This window comes from Amblyraja radiata, chromosome 24 (genome assembly GCF_010909765.2).
Source record: "Amblyraja radiata isolate CabotCenter1 chromosome 24, sAmbRad1.1.pri, whole genome shotgun sequence".
Lineage (NCBI taxonomy): Eukaryota > Metazoa > Chordata > Chondrichthyes > Rajiformes > Rajidae > Amblyraja > Amblyraja radiata.
In genome coordinates, this window is record NC_045979.1 from 37,643,125 (window position 1) to 37,662,796 (window position 19,672).

The window sequence follows — 19,672 nt, forward strand, 5'->3', positions numbered from 1 at the left end:
CGCCCCTTCCGGCACTACCTCAACCCCAATTGGCCCCCTCTCCTGTCAGTCACCGGCACGGCCACCGCCGACGCCCCTTCCGGCGCCATTGCCGCACTGATTGGCCGCGTCCGCTGTCAGTCGGTCACCGCCGACGCCCCTTCCCGGCACCATCGCCGCACTGATTGGCCGCGTCCGCTGTCAGTCAGTCACCGCCGACGCCCCTTCCGGCGCCATCGCCGCACTGATTGGCCGCGTTCGCTGTCAGTCAGTCACCGCCGACGCCCCTTCCCGGCACCATCGCCGCACTGATTGGCCGCGTCCGCTGTCAGTCAGTCACCGCCGACGCCCCTTCCGGCGCCATCGCCGCACTGATTGGCCGCGTTCGCTGTCAGTCAGTCACCGCCGACGCCCCTTCCGGCACCATCGCCGCACTGATTGGCCGCATCCGCTGTCAGTCAGTCAGTCAGTCACCGGCGGCGTCTCGGTCAGTCGCTCGGTCAGCAGCAAGAACCCGGGGCGACAGGACCTTTGGTCAACAGCGGCCGGAGGGAGCGGCCACAGCCGCCGGGAGCGGCCGGAAGGCACGGACACAGCCCGCAGGACGCCGCCCGCAGCCAGGAGAATATTACAACGTGAAGGGACAAGCTGAAGGAGCGGAGTGAGCGGTTGTGCTGCACCACTAACGCTCCGCCGGGTGGAGAGCGGCAATCCTGACCCTTGGTTCCGGCCGTCATCCGTCCCCCACCCCCTCACTGCCTGCACTCCTTCAAGTAAGACTGACAGAAAAGGCTGGAGTAACTCAGCGGGACAGGCAGCATCTCTGGAGAGAAGGGATGGGTGACGTTTCGGTTCGAGTCCCATTCTTTCTCTCCAGAGACGCTGCCTGTCCCGCTGAGTTACTCCAACATTTTGTGTCTATCTTTGTAAAGCAACATTCCTTCAATGTCCGGATCACTGGATGCGCTACCTGCTGCCACACGTTGTCTTTTAATTCTCCTACACTGCTACAGTACAGCAGGTGATATTTGTCGTGGTGTTCACATTACCGCTATCTAACTGTCCATTTGATTATTTTATTCATCGCCTATTTTCAATGTTTTCTCTTTGCTGCTTTGAATGAAATTGTGCAACACGATTTGGAACCAGCAAGTGGCGCAAAGAAACCTCCTCTGGTGTTGAAGTTGTGCACCTCTTTGAATTTTCAGTGTAGACAAGTTAAGCGTTCTATTGTCATATGTCCTGAAATGGGACAGTGGGGTTCTTAGTTGCAGCAGTATAACAGATACCTTAACATAGTAAAAAAACACACAAAGGTTTAGTGTGTATATGTGTGTGTATAATATACACACAAGCAATAATGCAATGCGATAGGATAGAACTTTATTTAACCCAGGAGGGAAATTGATCTGCCAATCGTCATAAAACACAAAATACATGAAACATGAAATTAAAGTGATGAGTGGAAAGGATTGGGGATGTGCAAAGATTGGGGGGGTCAGTCCGGAATGGAAGGTCTGGACCCGATCTCTAGTTGGTGAATCATTTGTGTTTTGCTCCTGATTCCAGCATCTGTGCCTCCCCTACAAACAATGTGAACCCACTTCTGAATCGTCAGTTTTGTTTCTGCCCCCGTGAGCAGAACTGGAAGTGAAGCTCTTGCCCCCACGCCTCGCCTTGCTGCTCCTGTTGCTGCAGCCCCGGAAAGTCCCGAGGCAACACGCCAGGCAGTCAGAAACAGGGAGGTCCCACGCCAGCGGCTCAGTCCCAAACCAGAACACGGGGAAATGACTCGGCCCGCGAGTGCTAGTAACACTGATTGTTCATTTCTCGTATTATTGATTATTGTTTGTTTGTGTGTTTTGTTCATCTTCGTTGTTCCTTTGCTGGACATATGACAATTAAGCACTCTTAACTCTCAACTCGAAACGTCGTCTGTCCATTCCCTCCACAGATGCTGCCTGTCCCGCTGAGTTCCTCCAGCATTTCGTTATTTGTTCCAGATCGCAGCATCTGCAGTTCCTTTGCTGCTTCTAATCGGTGTTTTTATCAATACCTGTTTCTGGTTTTTTTTAAACCAAAAGGGTTATTAAAAAAAGGTTATTTAACGACTGAAGAAGAGTGTATAGGAAGGAACTGCAGATGCTGGAGAGGGAGAAGGGTAGATCGGAGGTGTCAGTGTTACAGTTGAATAAAGGGGACTATGGAGTCATGAGGGAGGAGCTGGCCAAAGTTGACTGGAAAGATACCCTAGCAGGGATAACAGTGGAACAACAATGGCATGTATTTCTAGGAATAATACAGAAGGTGCAGGATCAGGTCATTCCAAAGAAGAAGAGAGATTCCAAAGGGAGTAAGGGGCAACTGGCTGACAAGGGACGTCAGAGACAGTATAAAAATAAAAGAGAAGAAGTACAACGTAGCAAAGATGAGTGGGAAGCAAGAGGATTGGGTAATGTTTAAAGAGCAACAGAAGATAACTAAAAAGACAATATGGGGAGAAAAGATGATGTACGAAGGTAAGCTAGCCAAGAATATAAAGGAGGATAGTAAAAACATTTTTAGGTATGTGAAGAGGAAAACATTAGTTAAGACCAAAGTTGGACCCTTGAAGACTGAAAAAGGTGAATTTATTATGGGGAACAAGGGAATGGCAGATGAGTTGAACAGGTACTATGGATCTGTCTTCACTAAGGAGGACACAAACAATCTTCCTGATATAGTAGTGGCCAGAGGATCTGGGGTGACAGAGGAACTGAAGGAAATCCACATTAGGCAGGAAATGGTGTTGGGTAGACTGATGGGACTGATGGTCTGTCTCCCAGGGTACTTAAGAAAGTGGCTCTAGAAATCGTGGATGCATTGGTGATAATCTTCCAATGTTCTATAGATTCAGGATCAGTTCCTGCGGATTGGAGGGTAGCTAATGTCATCCCACTTTTTAAGAAAGGCGGGAGAGAGAAAACATGGAATTATAGACCAGTTATCCTGACATCAGTGGTGGGGAAGATGCTGGAGTCAATTATAAAAGATGAAATAGCGGCACATTTGGATAGCAGTAACAGGATTGGTCCGAGTCAGCATGGATTTACGAAGGGGAAATCATGCTTCACTAATCTTCTGGAATTTTTTGAGGATGTAACTAGGAAAATGGACAAGGGAGAGCCAGTGGATGTAGTGTATGTGGACTTTCAAAAAGCATTTGATAAGGTCCCACACAGGAGATTAGTGGGCAAAATTAGGGCACATGGTATTGGGGGTAGAGTGCTGATATGGATAGAGAAGTGGTTGACAGACAGGAAACAAAGAGTAGGGATTAACGGGTCCCTTTCAGAATGGAAGGCAGTGACTAGTGGGGTACCGCAAGGCTCGGTACTGGAACCGCATCTATTTACAATATACATCAATGATTTGGATGAAGGGATTCAAAGTAACATTAGCAAATTTGCAGATGACACAAAGCTGGGTGACAGTGTGAACTGTGAGGAGGATGTTATGAGAATGCAGGATAACTTGGACAGGTTGGGGGAGTGGGCAGATGCATGGCAGATGAAGTTTAATGTGGATAAATGTGAGGTTATCCACTTTGGTATAAAAAACAGGAAGGCAGATTACTATCTAAAGGGTGTCAAGTTGGGAAAAGAGGAAGTACAACGAGATCTGGGGGGTCCTCGTTCATCAGTCTATGAAAGTAAGAATGCAGGTACACCAGGCAATGAAGAAAGCGAATGGCATGTTGGCCTTTATAACAAGAGGAGTATAAGAGCAAAGAAGGTACACAAAATTGCTGGGGAAACTCAGCGGGTGCAGCAGCATCTATGGAGCGAAGGAAATAGGCGACGTTTCGGGCCGAAACCCTTCTTCAGACTGGTATAAGAGCTTTCTTCAGGGTCTGAAACCCTTCTTCAGACTGGTATTTGCTATAAGAGCAAAGAGGTTGTTCTGCAGTTGTACAGGGCCCTAGTGAGACCACACCTGGAGTATTGTGTGCTGTTTTGGTCCCGTAATTTGAGGAAGGACATTCTTGCTATTGAGGGAGTGCAGCGTAGGTTTACACGGTTAATTCCCGGGATGGCGGGACTGTCATATGCTGAGAGAATGGAGCAGCTGGGCTTGTACACTCTGGAGTTTAGAAGGATGAGAAGGGATCTTATTGAAACATATAAGATTGTTAAGGGTTTGGACATGCTAGAAGCAGGAAACATGTTCCCGATGTTGTGGGAGTCCAGAACCAGGGGCCACAGTTTAAGAATAAGGGGTAAGCCATTTAGAACGTAGATGAGTAGACACATTTTCTCACAGAGAGTGGCGAGTCTGTGGATTTTTCTGCCTCAGAGGGCGGTGGAGGCCGGTTCTCTGGATATTTTCAAGAGAGAGCTAGATAGGGCTCTTAAAGATAGCGGAGTCAGGGGATATGGGGAGAAGGCAGAACAGCGTACTGTTTGCCTTTCTCTTGAGCCAAAATTAGAGAATTGGAAGTTGCAACATGGCACTGCAATGTGGTGCGTCTCTGTCATGTACTCATGTGAAGTGTGATTTGACTGGGTAGCATGCAGAACAAGCTTTACCCTGTATGTCTACACACGACAATAAATAAAACATTGAACCACACCTTCAGTAACTTGCAACATTCTAGTTTTCTCACCTTTCCAGTTCTGATGAAAATTAGGAAACATTGACTCCCAGCACAGGTGTGGCTTGCCTGAAGTTATTTCTTCCTATTTCTTGTATCTACCCTTGTCCCAGTTAAATGTTTTGCTTTTTACTTCCTGGTTTGCTGTCTCTGACAATTGTTCAGTGTGAATGGCAGACAATAGACAATAGGTGCAGGAGTAGGCCAATTATATCTAATCTAATCTAATCACATTGAATAGATATTAGATATAATTTATTGCCACACAGCCAGGCTGGTGGAAATTTGGGTTGTCTGCAGCGATACAATAATAAAGAACACACAACCACAATGGCTGATCATCCCCAATCAGTACCCCGTTCCTGCCTTCTCCCCATATCCCCTGACTGCTATTTTTAAGAGCACTATCTAGATCTCTCTTGAAAGCATCCAGAGAACCTGCTTCCACCGCCCTCTGAGGCAGAGAATTCCACGGACTCACCACTCTCTGTGAGGAAAAAGTGTTTCCTCGTCTCTGTTCTAAATGGCTTACTCCTTATTCGTAAACTGTGGCCCCTGGTTCTGGACTCCCCCAACATCGTGAACATGTTTCCTGCCTCTTGTGTGTCCAAGCCCTTAACAATCTTATATGTTTCAAAGAGATACCCTCTCATCCTTCTAAACTCCAGAGTGTACAAGCCCAGCTGCTCCATTCTCTCAGCTGGTGAGCAAGGTTAACCACCGGGTGGCGGCAGCAGGGGCTGCCTCTCCAACAGTCTGTCCCTTCCTTTTTGTGTTTGTTAATATGTGTTAAATGTATGTTTTTTAGTGTCTGGCTTGATTTATGTGGGGGGGGGGGGGGGGGGGCTGTTGGGGGAAACTTTTTCTAATCTCTTACCTTGACGGAGATGCAATTTTTTTTGCGTATCATAATTCCGGCCTAACATCGAGGAGTTGGCAGCCTTTGCTGGAGACCGGCTTCGAGAGCTCCACCGCAGGAGCCTGCGGGTCTGACTATCACAGAGCTCGTGATCCCTTTGCCAGGAATCGATCTCTGAGCTCCAACCATGGGAGCTTGCCGACTTTAACATCATGGAGCTCACGGTCTCTGGTTAGAGACCGACTTCAGGAACACCAAGCCGCAGGGGCTTTGACCACCACGATTAGGGAAGCTTCGATCACCCCCACTGCGGGAGCTTCTAGCGCCCCCACTGCGGATGGTTCGACAGCCCCAGGAGAATAAAGGCGAAAAAGAATGGACTTTATTACCTTCCGTCACAGTGAGGAACGTGGGGAATCCGCTGTGGTGGATGTTTATGTTACCTTGTATGTAGTGTGTCTTGTTGGGGGTTTTTTTTTTAGTATGGCTATATGGTAATTGAAATTTCACTGTAGCTTATGGTACATGTGACAATAAACTGACCTTGAAACCTTGATGACACATTGCTGATGTATGGTGGGATTCCCCTGGGACTTCACCTCCAGTGGCCAGCCAACAGTGTGGGGATGCCCGGGTATTTCCCCAGGATTTGTTGTTAGTACCGCCTTAGCTGGAGACTGTGCACCCGACCTTAGGAGTAAGGACCAACGCTGACCTTCAATAGTATATCCAAGTAAAAGAACATTTCCTGTCATCGATGTCATTAATCAACTCTGGGACTACAGATTAACCCAGGATGCTATTGGCGGTGTGTTAATACATCTAAATTAATATATGCTATAGTAATATAGACTCTATATAGACAATTTGACCTTATTGACCGTTTTGGTTACTTCTTCAAAAAATGCAATCTGATTGGTAAGAGATGAGTGTGTGTGTGTGTTTGACTGTGCCTGATTCAGCTATGACGTTCCTGGGCGTGTGGATCTGAGTTTGGTTGTGACATGACTGTGTGTGTGTGTGTGTGTGTGTGTGTGTGTTTGGGCTGTGTTTTGGGCTGTGCTATGCTGCAGGTTCAGCCTGCTGCTAGAACAACTGTCAGCCACAAGTGTAAAGGTCACAGCACTGTGACAACATGAGTGACGTGTTGGAATTTCTTCTGTGAATGTCACGTCCAGTGGTGCTTCCTTGCCCACCTCCTTTTCCTTTCTGATCAGGAGTACGCCTGACAGTTGTGATGTATGGGTCGTGTTTCTTGCGGTGAACAGACCGCAAAACAAATACAACAAGAACTCACATTTCGACTGTGTGGGAAGGAACTGCAGATCTTAAACCGAAGATAGACACAGAAAGCTGGAGCAACTCAGCGGGTCAGACAGCATCTCTGGTGAAAAGGCATGGCTGACATTTCGGGTCGAGACCCTTCTTCAAACCTCACCTATTCCTTTTCTCCAGAGATGCTGCTTGACCCACACAGCTATGCCAGCTTATTATGTCTATCTTCATATTGCTACTGTTTTGTCTTGAAGTACCGTATTACATTCCTTTCCTATCTCACTCTTATTATGCTTCTTAATTTGTATCTTTGCTTTCATTCCTTTCCCCTCTACACTTCCACTATGTTCCCTGGCTCTTGATGTATGTATTATTCTCACTGTATCTCACACACAAGAGATTTAAAAAAAAATTTAATTAAGAGGCACAATATCCCCAAAGACTCCAATGCAACAAAGAGCATTGCTGCATTGCACAGTGCAGCATTACTGGATGGGGTATCACCATGTATAGTGTTGAAAGTTCAACAAATTCCTTCCAGCAGCAATGTATACAGTTCTGTTCTGTTCTGTTCACATCAGAGACATACAGTGCCCTCCATAATATTTGGGACAAAGACCCATCATTTATTTATTTGCCTCTGTACTCCACAATTTGAGATTTGTAATAGAAAAAACCACATGTGGTTAAAGTGCACATTGTCAGAATTTATTAAAGGCCATTTTTATACAATTTGGTTTCACCATGTAGAAATTACAGTTATGTTTATACATAGTCCCCCCCCCCATTTCAGGGCACCATAATGTTTGGGACACATGGCTTCACAGGTGGCTGTAATTGCTCAGGTGGGTTTAATTGCCTCCTTAATGCAGGTATAAGAGAGCTCTCAGCACCTAGTCTTTCCTCCAGCCTTTCCATCACCTCTGGAAACTTTTATTGCTGTTTATCAACATGAGGACCAAAGTTGTGCCAATGAAAGTTAAATAAACCATAATGAGACTGCGAAACAAGAATAAAACTGTTAGAATCATCAGCCAAACATTAGGCTTACAAAAATCAACTGTTTGGAACATCATTAAGAAGAAAGAGAGCCTGGTGAGCTTACTAATCGCAAAGGGAATGGCAGGCCAAGGAAGACCTCTACAGCTGATGACAGAAGAATTCTCTCTCTAATAAAGAAAAATCCCCAAATTCCTGTCCAACAGATCAGAAACACTCTTCGTGTGTAGATTTGTCAATGAACATTGTCCGCAGAAGACTTCATGAACAGAAATACAGAGGCCACACTGCAAGATGCAAACCACTGGTTAGCCGCAAAAATGGGATGGACAGGTTACAGTTTGCCAAGAAATACTTAAAAGAGCAACCACAGTTCTGGAAAAAGGTTTTGTGGACAGATGAGACAAAGATTATCTTATATCAGAGTGATGGCAAGAGCAAAGTATGGAGGAGAGAAGGAACTGCCCAAGATCCAAAGCATACCGCCTCATCTGTGAAACACGGTGGTGGGGGTGTTATGACCTGGGCATGTATGGCTGCTGATGGTACTGGCTCACTTATCTTCATTGATGATACAACTGCTGATGGTAATAGCATAATGAATTCTGAAGTGTATAAACACATCCTATCAATCAGACTCATTCAAACAAATGCCTCAAAACTCATTGGCTGCCGGTTCATTCTACAGCAAGACAATGATCCCAAACATACTGCTAAAGCAACAAAAGAGTTTTTCAAAGCAAAAAAATTGTAAATTCTTGAGTGGCCTAGTCAATCACCCGATCTGAACCCAATTGTGCATGCCTTTTATATGCTGAAGAGAAAACTGAAGGGGACTAGCCCCCAAATCAAGCTTAAACTTAAGATGACTGCAATACAGGCCTGGCAGAGCATCACCAGAGAAGACACCCAGCAACTGGTGATGTCCATGAATCACAGACTTCAAGCTGTCATTGCATGCAAAGGATATGCAACAAAATACTAAACATGACTACTTTCACTTACATGACATTGCTGTGTCCCAAACATTATGGTGCCCTGAAATGGGGGGACTGTATAAACACTGCTGTAATTTCTACATGGTGAAACCACAATGTATAAAAATGGCCTTTATTAAAATCCGACAATGTTTACTTTAACCACATGTAATTTTTTCTATTACAAAACTCAATGGAGCACAGTGCAAATAAATAAATGATAGGTCTTTGTCCCAAACATTATGGAGGGCACTGTAAGCTCAGAAATATAGTATTCAAGAAGGAACTGCAGATGCTGGAAAATCGAAGGTACACAAAAAAGCTGGAGGAACTCAACGGGTGCAGCAGCATCTATGGAGCGAAGAAAATAGGCAACGTTTCGGGCCGAAACCCTCCTTCAGACCCAGAAATATAGTCTGTTGGTTCAGCACCGGGGACGATTCACTCTCACTTCACTGTACGGAGTTTGTACATTCTCCCTGTGACCGTGTGGGTTTTCTCTGGGTGCTCTGGTTTTCTCCCACACTCCAAAGATGTGCGGGATTGCAGGTTAACTGGCTTTGGTAAAGATTGTAAATTGTCCCTAGTTTGTAGGATAGTGCTAGTGTGCCGGGATCGCTGGTTGGCGTGGACTTGGTGGGCCGAAGATAAACTAAACTAAATCAGAGATGGGTATTAAAGTGGTCATTTTTTGTAAACGATAGAACTTCATTTATCTGCCAACAGTCATAAAACACAAGAGACATGAAACATGAAATCAATGTGATGAGCGAAAAGGATTGAGTTGTGCAAAGATTGGGGGTAGGAAGGTCAGTCTACCCCATGACAGAAGGGGGATGAGTTGTACAGGGGAAAAAGGGTCTCCTGTGGCGCTTTGTTCTGCATCTTGGTGGAAGCAGTCTGTTGCTGAAGGTACTCCTCAGGTTGACCAAATTTGAAAGTACTGGTTGGGGAATAACACACATTTCAAATTGAGAGCATTTCCTATCAACGTAGAGTACTTTCAAGAAAAGCCTGACCAGTTAGATGGGGGTTTCCCAACTGTGAGGAAGGCAGATGGCTGAAAGGGAATGTACTGTAAACAGTGCTCCAACGATGTTTCTGCAGCTTGCTCACTCCAGACACAGGAGGCTGGAGATACTGGGAGCAACAAAATAAAAATAAACTGTTGGGCGAGGGTGGGTCTGAGGGAGTGAGAGAGGAGGGAGTGAGCAGAGTGAGGTGACAGTGGGTAGACTGAGGAGAATAAGGTTGGGTATGAGGGAGGGAGAGAGAGAGAGAGAAGGGAGGGAGTAGAGGGTGAGTCTGGGGGAGTGAGTGAGGATGGAGTAAGGGACTGTCTGAGGGACAGAGGAGGGCGAGGGTGAAGGGGGAGTGAGGGTGTGTCTGGGGGATGGAATGAGCAGAGTAAGCAGGGCAAGGGTGGGTCTGAGTCAGGCGGGACTGAGGGAGTGAGTGAGGGTTTGTCTGAGGGAGAGAGTGAGGAATGATTGAGGAGGGGGTGAGTGGGGAGAGGGGGTGAGTGGGGAGGGAAGGGGTGAGTGGGGAAGGGGTGAGTGGGGAGGGGGTGAGGAGGGAGTGAGTGGGGAGGGGGTAAGTGAGTGTTTGTTGAGGGAGGGAGGGAGTGAGTGTGGAGAGGGGGTGAGTGAGGGGGGAAGTGGGGAGGGGGTGAGTGAATGGGGAGTGAATGAGGAGGGGGTGAATGAGTGCTTGTTGAGGGGGTTAGTGGGGAGGGAGGAGGGGGTGAGGAATGAGTGAGAAGGGGGTGGGGAGGGAATGAGTGTGGAGTGAGGGGGAAGGGGTGAGGAGGGAGGGGGTGGGAGTGAGTGAGTGTTGAGGGAGTGAGTGGGGGGTGAGTGTGGAGAGAGGGTGAGTGAGTGTTTGTTGAGGGAGTGAGTGAGGAGGGGGTGAGGAATGAGTGAGAAGGGGGTGGGGAGGGGGTGAGTGAGTGGGGAGGAGGGAGGGAGGAGGGGCTCGGGGCGGGGCCTGGGGAGGAGGGGCTCGGGGCGGGGCCGGGAAGGAGGGGCTCGGGGCGGGGCTGTAGGGGGCGGGGCCGGGGGAGGAGGGGCTCGGGGCGGGGCTGTAGGTGGCGGGGCCGGGGGAGGAGGGGCTCGCGCGGCGTTTAAAGGGCAACGGCGGCGGCGCGCGCCCAACGGCCGCGGGTACCGGACAGCAGGAGCATCAGCATCAGCGAGCGAGCAGCGCGCGGCCACAACAACAACAACAACAACACCATCGCCATGCAGACGGTGTCAGCCCCGCAGCAGTCGCCGCACCCGCCGCCTCTGGTCAGCGCCCACCTCCGCCACCCGCTCGGCCCCGAGTACCTGCGCCCCCGGACCAGGATCGCCCGCGGATCACCCCCCGACCAGCTCATCCTCCGCTGCGCCGCGCTCAGGCTGGGCAGCGGCGGCCCCAGGTCGCCCCCGGGCCGGGCAGGGGGAGCGGCGGGGACCGGGGCCGGGGGCCAAGGTTGGCGGCTCCGGCTGAAGGTGGGTGTCCAGCGGCCGCGGGATGTCCGCACCATCTTCCAGCAGGCCGACGACCCGCGGGTGCCCGAGGAGAGGGGCGAGGGCCACCGCTTCTTCAGGCCGTGCGCCCTGCACACCTGGTGCGACCTGTGCGGCAGAGCCATCGGGCCGGGGGCGCCGGCTGTCCGCTGCCACAGTGAGTGCGGGGAGATGGGGGGGGGGGGGGGGCGGGGCGGGCCGGGGCACCGGGCACCTCAACCCGCGGACAGTCTCCGTGCAGCTCCGCTTACACTGCAGCCGGCAGATAGCAGTGATGCTCCTCGGGGCATGCAACAGGAGGTTCAGGTACAATGCAATGTACCGGGGGCACAGTAATGCAATGTACCCTGGGCACAATAATGCAATTAATGCGATGCACCCGGGGGCACAGTAATGCAATGCAATGCACCAGGGGGCACAGTAATGCAATGTAATGCACCGGGGGGGGGGGGGCACAGTAATGCAATGTAATGCACCGGGGGGCACAGTAATGCAATGTAATGCACCGGGGGCCACAGTAATGCAATGCAATGCACCGGGGTGTAATATAATGCAAGTAATACACAGTCATACCCATGGGCAAATTGGCCCACACGATGCGATGCACCGGGGGACACTAATGCAACGCACCCGGAGACATAGTAGATCGTCCACACGATAAAGTGCACCCGGCGTCCGCTAGACCCACACTATCATAGTGACTATGTAATGTAATGCACCCGAGGCTCAGTAGTTCCACGCGGTGTATTTGACAATTAAACACTCACTTGACTTTCCAGACTCCTTTGAAAAGGACGAATAATCCAGCCGCTAGTTGTTCTGAGAAATCTGCATGATTCCATTGACTTATTTTCCTTGGGTTACAATTTGTTGAAGGTGTTTCTAACTATTTAAACTTCCTTTACACGCTGCCTCTCTCACCTTAAAGCTAAGGCATCGAGTCTTTGACTTCCACCCCGAGGAGCATCACTGCTATATGTCTACCCTATCCATGCCTACCATCATTTTATGTACTTCGATCAGGTCTCCCCTCAATCTCCTACGATCCTTTTAGCCAGTGCCCGCGAATCCTTTATGTAGTGAAGACTGCAAGACCGTTTTAACTTGTTTTTCTTGAGTTGCATTTTATTTACGGGGATTGCCCTGAGCTCTCTGCCTGTCCACAATGTCAGTGGAATCTTATAGCGAGAATAGAGGGTAGACAAAAATGCTGGAGAAACTCGGCGGGTGCAGCAGCATCTATGGAGCGAAGGAAATAGGCACCCTTGGGTTTCGACCCGAAACGTTGCCTATTTCCTTCGCTCCATAGATGCTGCTGCACCCGCTGAGTCTCTCCAGCATTTTTGTCTACCTTCGATTTTCCAGCATCTGCAGTTCCTTCTTAAACTCTTATACCGAGAATATTGTTTTCAACTAAATGTAATACTTTCTCTTGTCACAATCTTTGCTCGTGTTTTTCTGTTAACCCTTTATCATCTTTAAATTACCTTGTGATGTTTTCCAATGTTTTAACAAACAGAATGATCCATGACATTTCGAGACTGCCTGAAAGTAATTATAAGCTCACGTTATAGGAGTCGAAATAGGCCATTCGGCCCATCGAGTCTACTCTGCCATTCAATAATGGCTGCTCTCTGAATAACCATCCCCAGTCCCTTGACTGATAACAGTAAATGTACAAACTACAGCAGGTCTGGCAACCTGTGGAGAAAAAAGAGTTAGGTTGATGAAGGGTCAATTAAGATGAAACATGTTCTTTTTACACATGTATCTTGACGGATCTTTTCCAAACTTTTCTGGTTTAATATCATATTCCCAGTGTGTGCAGAATTTTGCTTCTGTTTATTTTAACCAGTCGCTCCCATAACAAAGCAGCTGCTGGCGTTAAGGTTTTGAAATGTCCCAGTCTTGTATGTACATGTGTACACTTTGCCTGAGATATTACACCAACTGTTCCACAAGAAGAGCTGTCAGCAACTGCACAGTACACTGGTACTTAATGCTGCCACACTGGGTGCTGATTCATTAAAGCGCTTGTGGTTCTCCAGTCTGAAAACTCACAGGTATATAGAACAGTACGGCACAGGAACAGGCCCTTTGGTTCACAATGTCTGTGCTGAACATAATGCCAGGATAAATTAATCTAATCTGTCTGCACATGATTCATATCCCCCCCCCCCCCCCCCCCCCGTTCCCTAACATATTCATGTGCCTATCTCAAAGCCTCTTAAATGCCATTATCGTATCCAGCACCATCCCTGGCAACGCATTCCGGACACCCAGCTCTCTCTGTGTAAATAAAAAACCTGCCCTCACATCTTCTTTAAACTTTGCCACTTTCACCTTAAACCTATGCCCTGTAGTCTTTGATATTTCCTCCATTAGGGGAAAGGGTTCTGACTGTCCTGCACGCCAGTGCTGAGTGGCTGCACTGCTCGCCCCAGTTTGCTCAGCTCCATTCCTCAGCAACACCTCCTTACACCAAGTCATGTGTGATCTGCTAATAGGTTCTCACCATGCCCAGGTCTTGGAAAAAACACAAATAAGAAAAATATGTTGCTGAATGTCCTGCTGCAGAAATTATGTAGCATAAGGTAAAATGGGAGAAACAGGTGACGGATTGATGATGCACCATGCAATTTTGATTTATTCTGTATAGAGTTTGAGGGAGGGCAATTGTGGTCTGACCTGAAGAAACGTGGTTGAGCTAATGCTGCCGTAATGGAACTGCCCATGAGGTAGAGCTATGTGTGTGTTTGTATTCATTTACAAAAAGGCACCTGTATTGGTATATCCAGACTCAATAACGCATTTAGTGCAGCATTCATCTTAATGTGATTGCCAATCATTGTATAATTCTGGTCTACTAACCTGGCCCAATGTAGATTATAACAGCGCTCTTAAATTGCAAACCGTTCAAAAGAATGCCTTCTGAGGATGGGGATGCATGTTTCTGTTACATTGCCGAAGCTGCTAATAATAGAATATCTAATAATCGAAACAGACCCTTCGGCCCAACTCGCAATTATATAATGTGTTGAATGTAGTTATACATCCCATTGTGCCCCGTTGGTTGATGTTGAACAGAATGTGATGCAAAGCCATAAAAAGAGATGCCACAACAAATAAATAAGTTTTAATGAGGATCATAAAGTTGAAGAGCGGTGGGGAAGTGGAGAGGTTTTGGGGAGAGATTCTTGTGGCTGAGGCATGGATTGATGACTGCACAGTTGTCAATGATGCCGGGAAGTAAATCTCAGCAGGACAAGAGGCCAATGTGGGAGAAATACTGGCATCCTACAGGATGTGGGGTTGGTAGGGTGAAGAGTGAGAGTGAAGGGACTTTCAAAAACGTGGGTGATAACTTTAAATGTTATTGTTGCCAGAGGTGAGAGGTCCTGATGCACGTTATGTGCAGCAGAGTCTTGTTTTGGCACAACTGGAGGATGGGAGATGGCAGTCTTACTAAGAAACCATGGGAGTAATCTGTGTTTATTGATTGTTTCATCTGCAAATTCTTAATAGGTATCGAATTTAGTGATGGTGTACCATATAGGTAAACCACTACATTTTCAAAAATGCACTGGGAGAACAAAGGATGAATTACTCGTTTCTCAAACTGGTCCATTTGAGGAGATACAAATGATTAGTGTCTGAGGAGTACTTATACAGCCTCTTTAGCACAAGTATGATTTGTGAGTTATTTGTCTTACATGTGGAATAAGACTGTCTGCCTGTGGCATGCACAAATTTGGCAAGAACACTGCATACTTGTGACATGCAATACCCTGATAGAATGGGGACCTGACAAATATGTAAAGTATTTATTTGTCACAGAACATTTAGCAGACTGCCAATAAATATGCCTTGTGAGAAAGGTTTGTAACCCACTGTTTGATACTTAAAATATTGGATTTCAGTTTTGTCCCTGGAAGTGTTGTAATACCAGTTTGCTGCTCGCTCCTGGTTGGATGAGTTGATGTTTTCCTGTAGTTATAGTTACTGAAGTTAGGGGTGACTTTTTTTTCTTGAAATGTATTACTCATAAACCAAAGAGCATATTATAAACCTTACATTACAAACCCACTGACTCACATGGCTATCTGGACTACACGTCTTCCCACCCTGCCCCCTGTAAAGACTCCATCCCCTACTCCCAATTCCTCCGCCTACGCCGCATCTGTTCCCAGGATGAGACATTTCATACCAGGGCATCGGAAATGTCCTCGTTCTTCAGTGAACGGGGATTCCCCTCCGCCACCATAGATGAGGCTCACACCAGGGTCTCATCCATACCCCGTAACACTGCTCTCTCTCCCCATCCCCGCACACGCAACAAGGGTAGAGTCCCTCTGGTCCTCACCTTTCACCCCACCAGCCGGCAAATACAACACATAATCCTCCGCCATTTCCGCCACCTCCAACGTGACCCCACCACTCGCCACATCTTCCCATCTCCCCCCATGTCTGCCTTCCGCAAAGACCGCTCCCTCCGCAACTCCCTCGTCAATTCTTCCCTTCCCTCCCGCACCACCCCCTCCCCGGGCACTTTCCGTTGCAACCGCAAGAAATGCAACACCTGTCCCTTCACCTCCCCCCTCGACTCCATTCAAGGTCCCAAGCAGTCGTTCCAGGTGCGACAAAGGTTCACCTGTATCTCCTCCAACCTCATCTACTGCATCCGCTGCTCTAGATGCCAGCTGATTTACATCGGTGAGACCAAGCGTAGGTTGGGCGACCGTTTCGCCGAACACCTCCGCTCAGTCCGCAATAACCTACCTGACCTCCCGGTGGCTCAGCACTTCAACTCCCCCTCCCATTCCCAATCCGACCTCTCTGTCCTGGGTCTCCTCCATTGCCAGAGTGAGCAACAGCGGAAATTGGAGGAACAGCACCTCATATTCCGTCTGGGGTCCTTGCGGCCTTATGGCATCAACATTGAATTCCCCCAATTTGGCTAGCCTGTGCTGTCTCCTCCCCTTCCTTCACCCTCTAGCTGTCTCCTCCCACCCTCCCATCCGCCCGCCCTCGGGCTCCTCCTCCTCCCCCCTTTTTCCTTCTTTCTTTCCCCACCCCCCATCAGTCTGAAGAAGGGTTTCGGCCCGAAACGTCGCCTATTTCCTTCGCTCCATAGATGCTGCTGCACCCGCTGAGTTTCCCCAGCAATTTTGTGTACCTAGCATATTATAATTACAGTTATTTCAAGGAACTATATTTGGTTTAGCATAAACTGAATATAGTTGTTTTATATAGTTAGCAACTGTAAGAAAAGTGCAAATTCCCTATAGTAAATTACATTTGTTGTTGGTTCTATTTTGTGGGCAGATGCCATGGTTTACTATTGTATTTTCAAAAAATACACTCATTTGCCAGGCTGGATCTTTTTGTTATTGGTTACCTGCCATGGTAGATTGGAACTGTTGCTAATTATTTCCTTAAAAATGTGTTGTGCTATTTCACTTCAACATTGTGATATCCTCTAATTAACTGGCTTGACCAATTTATATCATCATTCTTATTAGTAGTGAAGCAATGATACGAGGACTTTATTTATCCCAAGAGGGAAATTGATCTGCCAACAGTCATAAAATCACAACACATATTGTTCTTTTTAAAATGGCCAGTTTCAGAAATGTAATCGCACTCTAATGGTTGAGTCTTCATGACCATTGAAGTATTACCTAGTGAAGGTGTTTATTAACAGATATCATTATAAACAGGTGTACTATCTTTTACATAACCTATTTGGATTGCGCAATAGGTTATCATTGTGAACTGGTTATCTCCTGAATCGGGGTCATTTAATCAATGGTCTAGTTATAAAGAAGTGCTGAATAAATATTAAAGCATGAATATGAATCTATGTGGTGCAAAGGCAAGGTGGTTACATTAGCAGACCTGCAGCGAATGACCTGGATCATTGGTCCAGAGATAAGAGTTCAAATGCCATCAGGACAACTGGGAATTAAAGGTATTCTCAGTAACCAGCAGATTGTTTTAAAAAGCATCCAGTTCACGAATGTGCTTCAAGGAAGGAATTTCCCCGCCAAAATCAATGTTATTCTTAACAACAATACCTAAAAAAACAAAATTGTTTAAACAAAACCTCATCATCCATTCTCGGTGTCGAAACATTGAAAAGTGTCATGCTCAGCAGTGTTTGTACGTGTCTTTACACAAAACACCCTTGCCACTCATGTGGCCCCCACAGGCAGGAGATCTGCTGTCCCTGCCTGATAGAGCCTATACGTGAATCAAGATCCACTCATGTGCTTGACCGTAACCGCCTCCTCAGTTCACGTGTAATTAGGAATGGATGATAAATCCTGGCATTCTCACCGAGTTTCAAATCTCAATAAATTAAAAAAGAGCGACATCTACTACAAACCTACTGACTCCCATAGCTATCTTGACTACACTTATTTCCACCCTGCTTCTTGTAAAGATTCTATTCCCTACTCCCAATTCCTCCGTCTATGTGCCCAGGACGAGGTTTTCTATACCAGGACATCGGAAATGTCCTAATTCATTAGGGAACGGGGTTTCCCTTCTTCCATTATGGTTGAGGCTCTCACTAGGGTCTCCTCGCTATCCCGTAGCTCCGCTCTTACTCCCCCTCCCTCCACTTATAACAAGAACAGAGTCCCCCTTGTCCTTGCCTTCCACCCCATCAGCCATTGCATACAACATGTAATCCTCCAACATTTTCGCCACTTCCAAAGGGATCCCACTACTGGCCACATTTTCCCATCTCCACCTCTTTCTGCTTTCCGTAGAGACCGTTCCCTCCGTAACTCCCTGGTCAGCTCGTCCCTTCCCACCCAAACCACCCCCTCCCCAGGTACTTTCCCCTGCAACCGCAGGAGATGCAACACCTGTCTTTTTACCTCCCCCCTCGACTCCATTCAAGGACCCAAAAAGTATTTCCAGGTGAGGCAGAGGTTCACTTGCACCTCCTTCAACCTCATCTACGGCATCCGCTGTTCCAGGTGTCAATTTCTCTACATCGGCGAGACCAAGAGCAGGCTCTGCGATCGTTTCACTGAACACCTCCGCTCAGTTCGTCTTAACCAAGCTGATCTCCCAGTGACCCAGCACTTCAACTCCCCCTCCATTCCCAATCTGACCATTCTGTCCTGGGCCTCCTCTATTGTCAGAGTGAGGCCCAGTGCAAATTGGAGGAACAGTTCTCCCACTAGTCCCACTGTCTCCGCCTACATTCTTTCTTTGCCCCACCCCCTCCCCGACATCGGTCTGAAGAAGGGTCTCAACCCGAAACGTCGCCAATTCCTTCTCTCCATAGATGCTGCCTCACCCGCTGAGTTACTCCAGCATTTTGTGTCTACCTAAGGCTTTAATGCAATTGATTTACTTTTAGTTTTCACTCAGTTGTTTTTTCGGTTACTTAAACCTGAAGGAAGACAAACACCAAAATGAAAAATATTTATTTTCAAAACTGCCAATGAACCAGTCCTGGTTCATGGGATAGGGAAGTCGTAAAATAGGGTGCAGAGTATTAGATGGGAAAAGTGAACAATAGACTCAAAATTGACGATAAGCAGGTTGGTTTTGATTAAAGCTGCCAACATCTTTCCTGCTTGCAATGCTGCAAGTTAATTTGACCCAGGCAAATTGGCAAGTGCATTGTTTTTGTCCTGGGCAGTACAAGTTAGAAATGTTCCTGTTATTATAATATTTATCAGATACATTTTGTTTAGTCTTTGGCTCTTTTCTGATACAAGCTGGTATATTTGGTATAAAGTTGGCCAGACATCAAATGATCAAGGCAATGAAGGGCCAAGGTTTACGTGAATGTGTGAACACTTGACGAACATTGAATCTGTAACTACAATGCTCACTAGCAATGTAGGAAATCTTTCCTCATTTAGCCAGGTTTAAGGTGCTAAATGAGTGCTACCACTGCATGTACAGATGCTGTGATTAAATTGAGAAGATGTTTGATATATCAACATTTGAAAAATTACACAAAAATATTAGGTAATACAGGACAGCTAAATTAACTCAATAATGGCGACTAAGCTGAATTAAGCAACAAAAAGTGAGTTTAAATAATCTTGATCTTTTGAGGGTTAAATCAGTAACCAAAATCATGAATGTTCAGCAATATAGGCATGTCTAAGATATTATATTCAATACAAAATGCTAATGTATTTATGAAAGTTATGCTAATGTTTTAACCTATGAATAATGTAGAAAATGAAAATACAAAATAATTATTTAAAACATCCTGGTTCCTTCATGTTCTTCAGGGAAGGAACTTTCAAAAGCAGTTGGAAATGGGCAATCTGCTGTTTTTTCCAGTGATGTTTGCATCTTGTGAAATAATTAAAAAGTCCTGGGAATGTGGATTTATGACCACTGAGACTTGAGTTAGTGCACAGAACATAGTGAATAGTTGGAATAAATAGTTCCTTATGTT

General features: G+C 46.8%; 1 protein-coding gene across 1 annotated transcript in view; it reads left to right on the plus strand.

Annotated features, from left to right (window-relative positions):
- Positions 1 to 10,859: 10,859 nt before the first annotated feature.
- The window catches only part of rassf5 (Ras association domain family member 5), a 69,882-nt gene continuing 61,069 nt past the window's right edge, over positions 10,860 to 19,672 (plus strand). Inside the window, exon 1 of the mRNA XM_033042957.1 lies at positions 10,860 to 11,389. Coding sequence (XP_032898848.1) covers positions 10,963 to 11,389 — 427 coding nt within the window. The 5' untranslated portion in view covers positions 10,860 to 10,962. The remainder of the gene's footprint in view (positions 11,390 to 19,672) is intronic.